This window comes from Epargyreus clarus, unplaced genomic scaffold (assembly GCF_041222505.1).
Source record: "Epargyreus clarus isolate Ecla_fem2 unplaced genomic scaffold, WU_Ecla_fem_2.2 ptg000035l, whole genome shotgun sequence".
Classification (NCBI taxonomy): domain Eukaryota; kingdom Metazoa; phylum Arthropoda; class Insecta; order Lepidoptera; family Hesperiidae; genus Epargyreus; species Epargyreus clarus.
The window spans coordinates 6,629,544-6,642,108 of NW_027332240.1; the positions used below are offsets into that span (position 1 = coordinate 6,629,544).

General features: G+C 35.0%; 2 protein-coding genes and 1 long non-coding RNA gene across 3 annotated transcripts; 1 reads left to right on the top strand and 2 right to left on the bottom strand.

The window, feature by feature from the left end:
* The first annotated feature begins 7 nt into the window (after positions 1-7).
* On the top strand, positions 8-4,926 carry RpS12 (ribosomal protein S12). Its single transcript, XM_073092326.1, has 5 exons — positions 8-168; positions 922-1,056; positions 2,530-2,632; positions 3,767-3,868; positions 4,817-4,926. Exons 1-5 carry the CDS (start codon positions 152-154, stop codon positions 4,877-4,879), a joined length of 420 nt encoding a protein of 139 aa, XP_072948427.1. The 5' UTR covers positions 8-151; the 3' UTR covers positions 4,880-4,926.
* Positions 4,923-12,410, bottom strand: Zmynd10 (zinc finger MYND-type containing 10). The gene is made up of 10 exons (XM_073092331.1): positions 12,245-12,410; positions 11,956-12,064; positions 11,615-11,728; positions 11,223-11,362; positions 10,565-10,687; positions 7,989-8,143; positions 7,377-7,528; positions 6,452-6,613; positions 5,840-6,078; positions 4,923-5,104 (listed from the first exon to the last, which is right to left on the bottom strand). Exons 1-10 carry the CDS (start codon positions 12,346-12,348, stop codon positions 5,035-5,037), a joined length of 1,368 nt encoding a protein of 455 aa, XP_072948432.1. The 5' UTR covers positions 12,349-12,410; the 3' UTR covers positions 4,923-5,034.
* On the bottom strand, positions 8,886-10,024 carry LOC140756775 (uncharacterized). The gene is made up of 2 exons (XR_012103912.1): positions 9,695-10,024; positions 8,886-9,534 (listed from the first exon to the last, which is right to left on the bottom strand). It is a non-coding gene; the product is annotated as an uncharacterized LOC140756775 (long non-coding RNA).
* Positions 12,411-12,565: the final 155 nt, after the last annotated feature.

Sequence of the window (12,565 nt, forward strand, 5' to 3'; positions counted from 1 at the left end):
AGTGTCAAAGTGTTCGTGGTGAAATATTTCAAATCTGCAGATATTTTTGTGATCTTAGAAGTTTAAGTGCACGTTATAATTTGATCGAAATGCCGACGCGTCATTTATTTTATTTTAATTCGTATTTCAGGTCTGCATTTAGCAAGAAACCATGGCCGATGTTGATGTGTGAGTATTGTTATTACTTGACAATTTTACAGTTATTATGCCTTGTATTCGTTATATTTTACATTATTTTGTTACATATGTTATATATTTTGCGAGTAACTTGAAATATTGATCTAAAACAAGTCATTTTGTGTATTAAAATGTTGTCAACATAACCTCTAAAACTACATGTTTCGTTCAAAATAATTTCGAAGGCACATGCATATTTTCGTACACTTATCTAGAATAATTAAGTATATACGTTATTTTCGTTCTCGTAAATCATTTCATATACAGAATAGGACTACTCATTAAAAATCTGATCTAATTCTCCTTCTAACCCATAATGCCTGAATGTTCCTCATGGAATTCTTAATTACTGTACATTGAATGTTCTTTACTCGTTCGACATAGTATCAAATTAATGTAAACTTCATGAAACTTCCATAATGAAGTAAATGGATAGCCACTATATTAGTAGTTTGACTAGCAACCAATATCTCCAACACCCAATTGTCTTTTTACATTGTTCAAGTAGTAAATATATATGACAGATAAATAGATAACCTAGGCAATCAAAATCGAAAATTTCCGAATTGAATACACATGTAGATCCAAACTTCTTAAACTTTTTAGATGTCTTATAATCCGCACAACATCATAATAAGCTGAATAATGAACATGAGAAATAATAAAATTATAAGGCATAATAACATGTTTAAGTCAGCCACTAGTCCAAAAGACCCTAACTGAATTATTGTAATTTTTTCACAGTGAGGTTGCCCCGAACCCCGTCCTGAGCGGTGGTGCGATGGACGTGAACACAGCCCTACAGGAGGTGCTCAAGACCGCTCTGATCCACGGAGGGCTCGTTCATGGCCTGCACGAGGCTGCCAAGGCCCTTGATAAGTAAGTAAATGTTAATATTGTCTTCAACTGAATAAATGTTTAGGTTAAGCATGAAAACATGTTTTCTTTTATTGTTAGTATACTGAGAGACGGACAAAGGACTGAAATTACTGTCGGAGAGAGTTGGAGATTTCATACTACAAATTGCTATATGTATTAGCTGACCTGGCAAATGTTGTGTTACCATATTGATAAAAAAAATGTTAAGGATGAACATGAACAACCCTTAACACTAAGGAGTATGAAAAATAGATAGTAGCCGATTCTCAGACCTACTGAATATGCATATAAAGTTTGGTGGAAATCTGTAATTAAAATAGATTATTACTTAATATTTGAAACTGCGATGGAAGCGAAGTCTGTCGAATCCAATGTGAAACATTCCAAAATCAACAACTACTTACAAATTAAAAATTAATTAAAAAACCTTTTCCCACAGACAAAATTGTGAATCTAAATTATTCTCAAGTCCCCTTGAACACACAACAAATTTCATCAAAATCAGTCCAGTTGTTTAGGAGTTCAGTGATATACACACGCACATAAGAAATATATATATATATTAATATATATATATAAAGATTTTGTTAACTTCAATCTATGGGTTCATCCAAAAAAAATCTTCTTATAACTTTTGTTTCAAATTGAAACCTTTTTAATATATGCATATTCATCTGTATTCTAGTTAAAAGGATATATTCTAGTTATAGTAATATATTTAACCTATGTTATAGTAATCTATGTTAGTCTGAAGACTAATAGAAATTCTTCTATCAATGACACCTATGACTCTATATGTTATTCTGGAGTTTGTAACATAAAGTATTCACATAAAACGGGCAATGGAAATAAAAACAATATTCGCACGGTTAACGACTGTTCTAGTTGTGAACCGTGTGGAAATATCTATTGTGATAACTCACGGTTGATCACCTCTGTTGCCAAAAGCAATGCATACACATAGTACCACATTACTTGTCCTCAAGATTGTGGCCTCCCAAGTGTGCTACATATTTTTCAAAATTTTGTATTTTGTTATTAACAGACTTCCCAAAGAAAAAAGGTTATCTATTTGTCGCATATGATAACTTAAGGCCACATGTAAACATTTTCAATTTGAAACCCATATACATATTTGACATTTGATTTAAACTGGGTTTCGCTAGTCAAATAATGATTATGAAAAAATTGACTGCTTAAAAATATAGCCTTTATCATTCCCGCAATTTAGACGAATCCAACAAAACCTCATATGTTAAAATCCATTTAGCCGATTGGGCTGTGCAAGCCACCCAAGAATGGATCATACAAACACATTTTAAAAATAATATCCTCTGCAATGAGATTGAAACAAAAATTATAAATGTTTTTCTACTTTTCCGTTGGCATAACCAAGTATATTTTTTAGGAAAGCACATTTATAACCATAAACTTCTCTCCGATCAAATCTAATACATAATTACTGTACTTTAGGAGGCAAGCGGTACTGTGCGTACTGGCCGAGAACTGTGACGAGGCCGCCTACAAGAAGCTAGTGCAGGCCCTCTGCAACGAGCACCAGATCCCACTTGTGAAGGTAACATAAATTATTTATCTTTTATTAATTATGCTGTGTCAACATTGTTAAGTGAAAATGGTCTAGTCGCTACACTTACTATTTGTGGAGTAATATAACCATTGTCCATTGCTTGGTCAGACTAAGATACCTTTACGCATCATTTGAATTTAATGCTGAAATGTTTGAAATACGGTTTCAACATTTTTTAAAGTCTTTCTACATACATCAACATGGAAAGTCAAAACATATACATGCATTTTTGTAGTCTATGATAAATTAAAGTTTAGCTTTTACACCAGATGTGCAAGAGAGCTTGGATGGAATTGAATTGCTTGATTTTCATTGAACAACAATCAAGCAATCCATAGCAATATGAAAGGGACCCTGAAAGGCAGACCTTTAAGCATAGGAAGACCCTGAAAAATGCAACGTGTCATGTGGTAGATTAGTAAACTAAAATTCTGTCGCTTCGCACGAGCCTCATCGCCACAATGGCGCTGTCGGCACATTAGAAGCGTACATTGAACTGTGTGCCCCTATGGTGGCTCGCACCATGCTGAGTCAGACTTTCCTAGCATCCAGACAGATTTTCCTACGTTCATATTTTTATTTACATTTATTTACCAACATGCATATTTTAAATTGTATTCTACATTGTCCTACCTAAGTTTCGGCTTCGGCCAAAACTTGGGCCCATTTTACGCGTCGAAATTAAACGAATTGTTATGAATGGGGGAGTTCCCGATGGAGATGTTGATGAGCACGTGATGCGTGGTGGGGGTGGGGTGTACACACACATTCCGTTGCGGGCTTTCCCAGCTAGTAATATTATAATTGACTTTATTTCAAAATATTAGTTGTGGCAAGTTTGATAGGAAGTTATCTCATAGAAGTTAATTTAAACCTATAATTATTATTTAACCAATATATTATTCACTTTTAGCCAATGTGAAACTAATTTTCTTAGTTTTCTAACCTTCGGCTTTCGGCCGAGGATTGCCAAAGCCAATTAAGTAAATTAGCTGATTAGCCGAAAGATTCGGTTAGAAATCCATATTCGGTCGGACACAAATCTCTTAGGTGGGATATTTGGGAAAATATGTTTTTTTTATTTTTAAACACATTCCTATATTATTAAACTTGTGGACACAGGTGGACAACAACAAGAAACTCGGTGAATGGGCAGGATTATGCAAGATCGACAAGGACGGCAAGGCCAGAAAGATCGTCGGTTGTTCGTGCGTGGTGATCAAAGTGAGTATACGGTTTGAAGGATCACACATTGTGTTTATAGCCTAATTAGTTAGTGTAGTTAAATAATAATGATAATCCTAGTAGACAAAGAATAAACCATCCGAGTATACCCATTAATAGTTTATCTACCCAATATGTTGCCTACTAAAGATCGTTAAACGTTTTTTTGTCTGTGAGAAATTGTAAATTTCAATCTGTGGTTGGCAAAATTTGGATGGATTGATTATTAATAACGATTGTCAATCGTTTTTCATCTACTTAGTCAATCTACTGAAAACCATTTTGTGCGAAGATAATTTTATTTTTCTATAAAAATATCAAGTTTTCTTAGGTAAAAATGGAAATATTGTTATCATTTTTGAATACAATATGGCTTAATTTTGCCATTAACAGAATTATTCTACCTTATAGTATGCGCTTGCACGAACACTGCCAGCCGTTTTAAGTTGTCGGTGCTTTATACCAGCGCTATAGGAACCCGGGTGACCCTATGGTGTGGCGTTACTTGCGCATACTACCTTCCTATCACTCGTACATATTTTTATAATTACTTTACTTTGGGGCGTTTGAAAAATAGTTTATTTTTAGGACGCAGTTGCGTGCACCGATGTAACACATAATTTGTTTGTGATTTTTTTCATTTGTCGTAAACTTCTTACTGCGTGCATATCTACATGCGGTTTTTGTATATTTCTGCTTATCAGTAATCACTTTTGAGGCACCTTTCAATAATATTATGCAGTGAAACTACTTTATTTCACCATAAATATTTGCACTGCTTCAATGTGGTGGTTTGAATGTGTAAATATAGGATAGAATATTATATCAGGGCTTCAGGGGTAGTAATTCTTGTAATATTGTCTTAAGTCTCTTTCGTTACTTATGGTTCTTTGATTTTTTTAAAGATAAATGTTTTAGGTTTTGGCTTTAAAATGATTGTTTTTACAGGACTTTGGTGAGGAGACGCCAGCATTAGATGTGCTCAAGGACTACCTGAAGTCTTCGAGCTAATCTTAGTGTAATGTCTTCTAAGTAATCAATAAAACCCAAAAAAATCATTTCATCTTTTATTTAAAACACCTTAAATACCACTTGCAGACGTGAATTAAATAATGAATATTTTAAATAGTATTGTTAATTGAAATAAATATGCGTACTTGGACTCGTTAAGCGCAAAGTTTAGCAAACTGGTCGCACAGTTCCTTATGCTTAGGCCATTGTTGTACTTGGCATTCCCTGAAAATAAGACCTTAGTATTTATCTAGGGAGATAACATATCGAGATATGTATAATGTCTCTCAAAATCTGTCTAATGCACTACAGAGTGTACTATTTAAATTACCAGCGGAAGTAGTTAGAATTTAGGGGAATCCAACTACACCATCCTTACTAATATTATAAATCCGAAAGTAACTTCCTTACTAATATTATAAATCCGAAAGTAACTCCTCTGTCTGTCTGTCTGGTTGTCTTTTCTTCACGCCTAAACCACTGAACTGATTTTAATGAAATTTTGTACAAAGATAGTCTGAGACCCGAGAAAGGACATAGGATAGTTTATATCCCGGAAACCCCACGGCATTCCTCTGGAACCTTATGTCGGGACTACGCTCTTTTACGAGTAGAAGACGAGCATACAGTCCACGTGATGATAAGTGGCTACTGCCACCCATGAACATCAGTATCAATCCCAGATAATTTTAAATTCCTACCTGAGGTCGGCCATAGATGTACCGCCACCCCTGAGGTCTAAGCTGGAACGCCTCAGAAAAGTTTGTCTGCCTTACCGCACTCTTCAAACCAAAACACAGCAGCACTTAACACTGCTGTTATTAGGCAGAAATAGTTGTGGCGGTGGTGCTACCGGAGTTGAACTACAGAGGGTTATAACTTGAAAACTCACTTGAAGAGGTTAGTGTCAATAACATTGGGATAGTATTTGGTTGACGACGAAATAGAAATAGCTATTACCTGCCACAATACCACTCAGTCTTGCACCGTGAACATTTCTTGCTAGCCTTGTCCCCACACTTCGCACACTTAGCCTCCCCGTCCAGTACAGTCAGCGCGGCGTCACTGGTATACGATTCTAGGAGCTTCTCCGCCATTTTGCGAGACTCGTCCGAGCCGTCCATCTTGAATTGCTCCAACTGAGCCTTCGCTAAAGTTTTAGTGCGTTTGTGGACTTGTTTCATGTACGCGTCTTTTATCTGTCGGATATTAATTGATTTTTAGTGATTATTAAATAAGTTAAACTCTAATTATGATGCATGTTTTTCATGATTTTGTCAAGATCGGTATAAATTCCTTCATCAAAAGTTATTAATTTTTGACTACCTGCGTGGCGGAGCGGTCACCATACCGGTCTTACGCGCAGAGGGCTCGGATTCGATCCCCGGCCAGACAGATATCTAAATAATGAATTTAGGTTTCTGTTTCTGGGGCTGGGTGTGTGTTTATTTGTCTCTGTGTGTGTCCATAGCACCCACGATACCGGGAATCCTAGTGTGGGGTTTTGAGTGTAGAATGCGTAAGTATAATAATATTCGTGAAAAACTTTAGGCATTCGTCATTTTTTCTCACCTGAGGAACCACTTCAATCAAAGTGCACCCCGGGTTCTTCACCCCATTGGTGCGGTTGTGAAGACTGGAGTAGTCGCCCACGGCCAGCCGACACAGGAACATCTTCAGCTCGCCCAGCGGTGGGATCTGGTCCAGCAAGGTATCAACCATCTTTGCTTGGAGCTGGTGTTAAGGGTTGATTAGGAAGGTTATACTTATATGTATGATTCATATGGTATAGTGCGCGCCAAACTGCTAGTCCGCTCCGAATATAGAAACCAGTCGCGTCGCAATAGTAGATTGTAGATAATATCTACGGGACGAAGAAAGCTTGGGTCTCACGGCACTTTCCGCTGCCCGCTCTCGTCCGCGAGCACATAATTGCGTTAGTGTGCCCTTACGTTACGGAATATATGCTAACTAAACCTGCGCGACAACTTCAGATCGGACTAGAAGTTTGGCGCGGACTATACCTACAGTGATCCTCATATACGTTTTTCAGAAGAAAGTAATATGGGCCTGGGAGTATAATTGAACATAATAATGAACATTAATAATAATAGACTTAAGTACTTAGCTAGAGCTTATGGTGTATTAAAATTACCCTCTGAAAAAATAGCGGCATAATATGTTCCCTAAAATATGACGGAGTTAAATTCTGTAGTTAAAAAAGGTCGAAGGAAAAAGATTTTCTAAGTATGTACAATTAAATGAAATAGCCACTCTTTTAAATAAAAATTGGGGCAGTATCCATCGGAGATTCTAATTTATAAAAATGCTCTAATTTATAAAAAGGATCTTACTAGTTAATACGATAATTAAGTTTGGAAGATGATAAAGATAAAAAACAGTGCGCAACATAATATGACCAAGATAATTTGGACAATACGGCATATGGCTTAATTTTCTATTGGCTTGAGTGGATAAAAAAATAAGTTAGATCTACCGCGCAAAATGCAGACCGACGACAATCGTCAATAGTGTAGTATTGCGTCAAACGCGGCTCCAGCAGCAGCTGACGGAGACACAGCCACAGCTGCGCTTCCGAGCGATGCAGTTGCGTTATATCTTCATCCTGAGCTTTGGACCAACGGCCGTCTGATAAAAAATCAACGACAATATAAAAAAATTAAAGCGGTTGTACAACCAAAGTTACTTTGATCGTACTACCTGCATCATGAAAATGTCAAAAATTGGTTTTTCTTTTTTTTAAGTACAGATAATAAATAGTAGGAATCAACTTTTTTGATATTTAGTTATAAACTTAAGCAGTTAATTTGTTTAATAAGTGAAATTATAAAATGTTTTAGTACTTAAGTGATAAAATTTAATGGAAAAGTTTTGGTAAGTGATAAAGTGGAAAATAAATGTATAAATAAATATTAAAATTTAAGTTGACAAATATTTAAAACTTACTTTTTTTACAAATTATCCGTATAATAAATATTTTGGGATTAATTTTACATTTAATTACATTTGTCAACGGATTTTTGTATTTATAATGATCGTTCTCTTAATACATAATGTGGTACACAACATAAAAATGAATTAAACTTACAGTTAAAGACTTCAATGTCTCCTTTATCATCAATCTTCTTCCATGGCTCCTGTTGCAGAAGGTGACACAGAACTGAAGGAACGTCGTAGGTTTTATAAAGGTTTGTCGCAATGGATGCGCCTGCGCCGGCCGCTTCCATGTGCTCTGCCAAGTATCTAAATAAAATGATTTGAAAATGTTATAATAATTGGCTACTTGACACTTTTTGGGAAAGTGTTGTAATGAATTAGTATACGTATTATATATGCCTTTCATTGATCACTTCTTCGAAAAAAGGGCTATTTATTAATAAAAAACAAAGTTTCTTTACGGTGAACGGAACGTCGCGTTAAATCAGGCAGTCAAGTGTCATTTTGTGGCGACACGTCATTATACTGTAAACAAACAACGCTCGGAAGAAAATAGGGAGTTATTTAGCTTTTATAACTAAAATTGAAATAAATGACAAGTTATAAGACGTGTGCAGTGACGATGTGTACAAGTACGATCGCTAAATATCGTAACAAATTTGCTTATACACGTTCCTAAACCGAAATCTCATAAACGTTAAAAGAACTTGCAGACAGAGGATTCAAACATATAATAGAAGTATTAATGAGAAAAAAGAATAAGGAGTGATTCCTCTACTCTAAATCATCAAACCCGGATGTAATCAGAACAAAACATTAAGTTAAAATATTCATATATTTCATATATTATAAAGATGTCTACAATAAGAATAGAGTTAGAATAGTATTAGTTAAGAATAGAATAAATTAATTAAAAGACGTCTACGAGAATTCTCTATTTTAAGGCCTCATTCTGTAATTAATAAGAAACAAACTATTTCGATGACTGAGTTATTATTACTTGTGCACGGATTAACTTACAGGACTGTATAATTAAAAATACATGATGTGCTAATTTTAATCTTTTATTAACCGACTGCTTTGTTTGTTAGGTTTATATGGGTCTATTATTGAGTACACACCATAAAACTTTTGTATATATTTATCATTATATGTTACATTTACAATATTTACTACAGATAACCTCAAAGCATTTTGAAGCTGTTATTTCCTTGTATATTGAAGCTCTTGCTAAGCTGAATTTTTGTGCTGCTTGAGTGTGTACTTTCTTCATTTTTAAAATTATTTTCTGTAACAACTAGATATATAATTTTTATCATTGTCATTTTGAGAAATCTGTAGAGCAATAACAGCAACTGTATGGTCTTTTTCCTTCCTTCATCTTGTTACTCAAGTAAAGAACTACTATTTCCCATTTCCTTTACTTTATGTACTTCAGAGTGCTGACCACCTTTGAAATTTTGGTTCCTCACTTTCTATGACTCCACATGAAATCATGTTTGCTTCATCCTTGGGAGGCAGGACAGTCATCACATTTAATAATACTTTGTTTTTCATATACAGTCATGGAAACTGAGCATGACTTTTGATGTACCTTGTATTCAGGACAACTTTTACTTTTCATGAAATACAAACTTGCCTGCCTCTTAAACTGCACATACCCTATAGTGTCGTTACTATATGAGTGCCGCGAAGATCTGAAAATATAAATATAACCAATAAATAACCTTAGAGCAGTTCACATAAGAATATAAGTATAGTTTAAAAAGCTTGATAATCACTTAAATACAACCTTTCTTCTATCGGAAATCGGTTAAAAAATGTTTTAAATGTAAATATAAAGAATATTTTACTTACGTTGTTTATTTGTGATTTCCATAGGTTATTTCACGGAAGTTTTTGTATTCATTTTTATTTATTGCATTGTATATCTTCTTTAAGCAGATTCACGCTATCAGCTTTAATATACTGTGGATTCATTTCGGTTCACAACATAAATTCAACCAACTCTAACAGCAAACGATATCATTTTTGTCTTGTTTATTATGCATGTGGTGACGTCACCTGACATTTAAGGCAGCACTGTCGCCGTTTTGGGATTTAAAATCCACAGATAAAAAATCGAAAATTTCTTTTAAAAAATTAAAAAACTTAGAACGTATTAAAAATTAAACTAAATACTGCATAATTTATGTTTACTTATAAGCTATCATATCGATCATATTTCATATTTTATTGTTATTAGTGTCAAGTACCCAATTATAACGAAAACACAATATAACATTTTTAGGCATTTGTCTGTTAAACCGATAAATAATACGATACACGATACGCGTCTGACGCATAAAGTTTCAGGTTCGATTCCCGGCCAAACATCTAAACAATCAATTCAGACATAGTACCAAAATATTACTCTTTGTGAAAACTAAAATTTAACTATTTCCTATAAACTTAATCTATCCTGGTTATCGTAACATGAAAGTTCAGAATCGGCTTTGCCGTTTACAATAAAAAAATCGCATTTTTAACGTAACCAGAGGACAAAAAATTAATTATTATTCATTTCTTATGTAGGTGTGCACATTGACTTATTGAATGTCAATTTTGACATCTACATATTATCTTCTTTATGGTCCGTGGAATTGAGTAAAGCTTTCCATTCGATAACTATTTTTTTAGTTTTTTTTTTCTATTAAGAATCATCCAGAATATAGTTAAAACACATACCGAACGATAGAAATGCATCTCATGCTGATGTCGAATTGTAGATCTCGCTTCTGTCTCTCCAGCTCTTCGGAGACTGTTTCGCACTCCCTTTCCTTCGCTGTTTGCGGCTTTAGGTAACCATCACTGAAGACAATAATTACTCTATTGAAATCGACTTGAAATAAAGGTGTGTGAACCCGTGGTTTCAATGTGGTTTTACCATCCCTTATTTTTGCACTTTATCAGCCTTGCCATGTTGCTGCTGTATTCACGTTTGATGGGATAAACAGTCACTTATACATTGTGTAATTACTTAGCTTACTTGGGGCAGCCTTGCTGCTGCCTACGGACTTGCAACCACTTACCTTTTATGCTTATGAAGTCGAACCACAAAGGACTACTATTTTTAATGTTATTGTGATATAAATAGGCAATAAAGCATTTTAACTTTTTTATACGATTGGAGAACAGAGGTTCTGCCTGAAGCCAATCTCAGACGCGTTGTCAAACCTTAGGCAACGCAAGACATCCAGTCAGGCGTCATTTATATTTTATACCCTTCCATTGAGACGCAAGAACTGTTTCAGGCTAGATATAGGTGTGACGGTAGTTATAAATTCCTCGTCGAATTATTATTACCGCCTGCTTTCTTAAACTTAAACTATAAGGAAGAACTTACTTGACCAGAGCGACCAGTGCTGTCAGCTGGTCCACAGCGTAGTGGAGCAGGTCTATGACCACGTCGCTGATGCACTGCGCGCCGTCCTCGTGGAACAGCACAGTCTCCAGCAGACCAACTGCCGCCGCTTCGTGGTACAACTGGAATGTTGTTATTTATAAACACGTAGTTAAATTAGTTATTTACTAGTATTAAGTCTGACGTCAATCTTCTAAAATAATATTGATGTTACTGATAGTTAATATGAGGTACTGGCGGGGTAGAAAAAAACACAAATTACCTTCATTTTAAATGACTTCTTAATGTTTAGATTTTAAATTTAATTACGGAATAGTAAAACCGGATGTGTGGGATGTATAACGTAGGCAATGATGACATTATGCTGTACTTACTACCATGTAAATACCAAAAGTATTAGCAGGCGCGGGATCCAATTTCAAAATTTGCGGATAAATCTTCATTCGCCACACTTGGATGCTGATAGATTCGTAAACTAAGACTGGGAGCTGGAACAACATCGAAAATAAAAGTTGACGAGAATCCAAATGTATATTAAAGATTTACTTATATCTTCAGACATTGAGCATGTCAGACACGTGCCGGTCCGGAACAAATATTTTTTTGTACAATATGCTAATAAATACGTCGATACGACGATACAAAAAGTAAGTTGTCTACCATGATACTTATCTGATATGATTATAGTTTCATACAAAAGATGATTACGTCTAACCTTTCCACAAGATATCAGGGTTTCTTTAGTCAATTCTTCTTGCATCGATGAAGCCTCTAAAACAGCTTGTTGATTCAATTTTTGCAGGCGAATGTGCCAATCAACCCATCTAAAAACATAATAAGTATTAAAAATTCAGATGTCCGTCTGATCAAGTATAAAACCCGCAACCTTTTACGTGTGAGGCCGGCATTGCGACACTGTATACCACGATGGGTAAATTTTTCCTATATAACGTGTATCGTCTATGGGTCCGTTACTGACCCCACTACTTTTAAGCTTTACTTACGCTTGGTTTCCAATACTTTCCATGTGGGTAGGCTCCATACTCTCTACAAATATGTCCAATTCACCCACATTTAGGGCACTCAGTTGTTGATCGTTTTCAACCATTATTTCTTAATAGAATATTTTAATTTATAATGGATATTTGAAATACTTAAGCAAAAGCCTTTTGTCGCTATAGTAACATGTTTTTTCGATAATCATTTGAATATTCGCGCTGCCATAGACAAGGAAAGTAGCATGATTAACGCAAATTAATTAGTCGCTTTTAAAGATCGCTTTACTTTTTGTAAATGGCTTATTTTTACAGAGTGTATTAAATCAA

Bases quoted from the DNA above. Each gene is read 5' to 3' on its own strand.
- RpS12 (XM_073092326.1), top strand. The intron at 1,057-2,529 runs GTAAGTAAATGT...ACTGTACTTTAG, and splicing joins GCTGCCAAGGCCCTTGATAA to GAGGCAAGCGGTACTGTGCG. The intron at 3,869-4,816 runs GTGAGTATACGG...TTGTTTTTACAG, and splicing joins GTTCGTGCGTGGTGATCAAA to GACTTTGGTGAGGAGACGCC.
- Zmynd10 (XM_073092331.1), bottom strand. From the start codon at position 12,348: ATGGTTGAAAACGATCAACAACTGAGTGCCCTAAATGTGGGTGAATTG. The intron at 11,729-11,955 runs GTTAGACGTAAT...ATGTTGTTCCAG, and splicing joins CCCTGATATCTTGTGGAAAG to CTCCCAGTCTTAGTTTACGA. The intron at 10,688-11,222 runs GTAAGTTCTTCC...TATTGTCTTCAG, and splicing joins GCACTGGTCGCTCTGGTCAA to TGATGGTTACCTAAAGCCGC.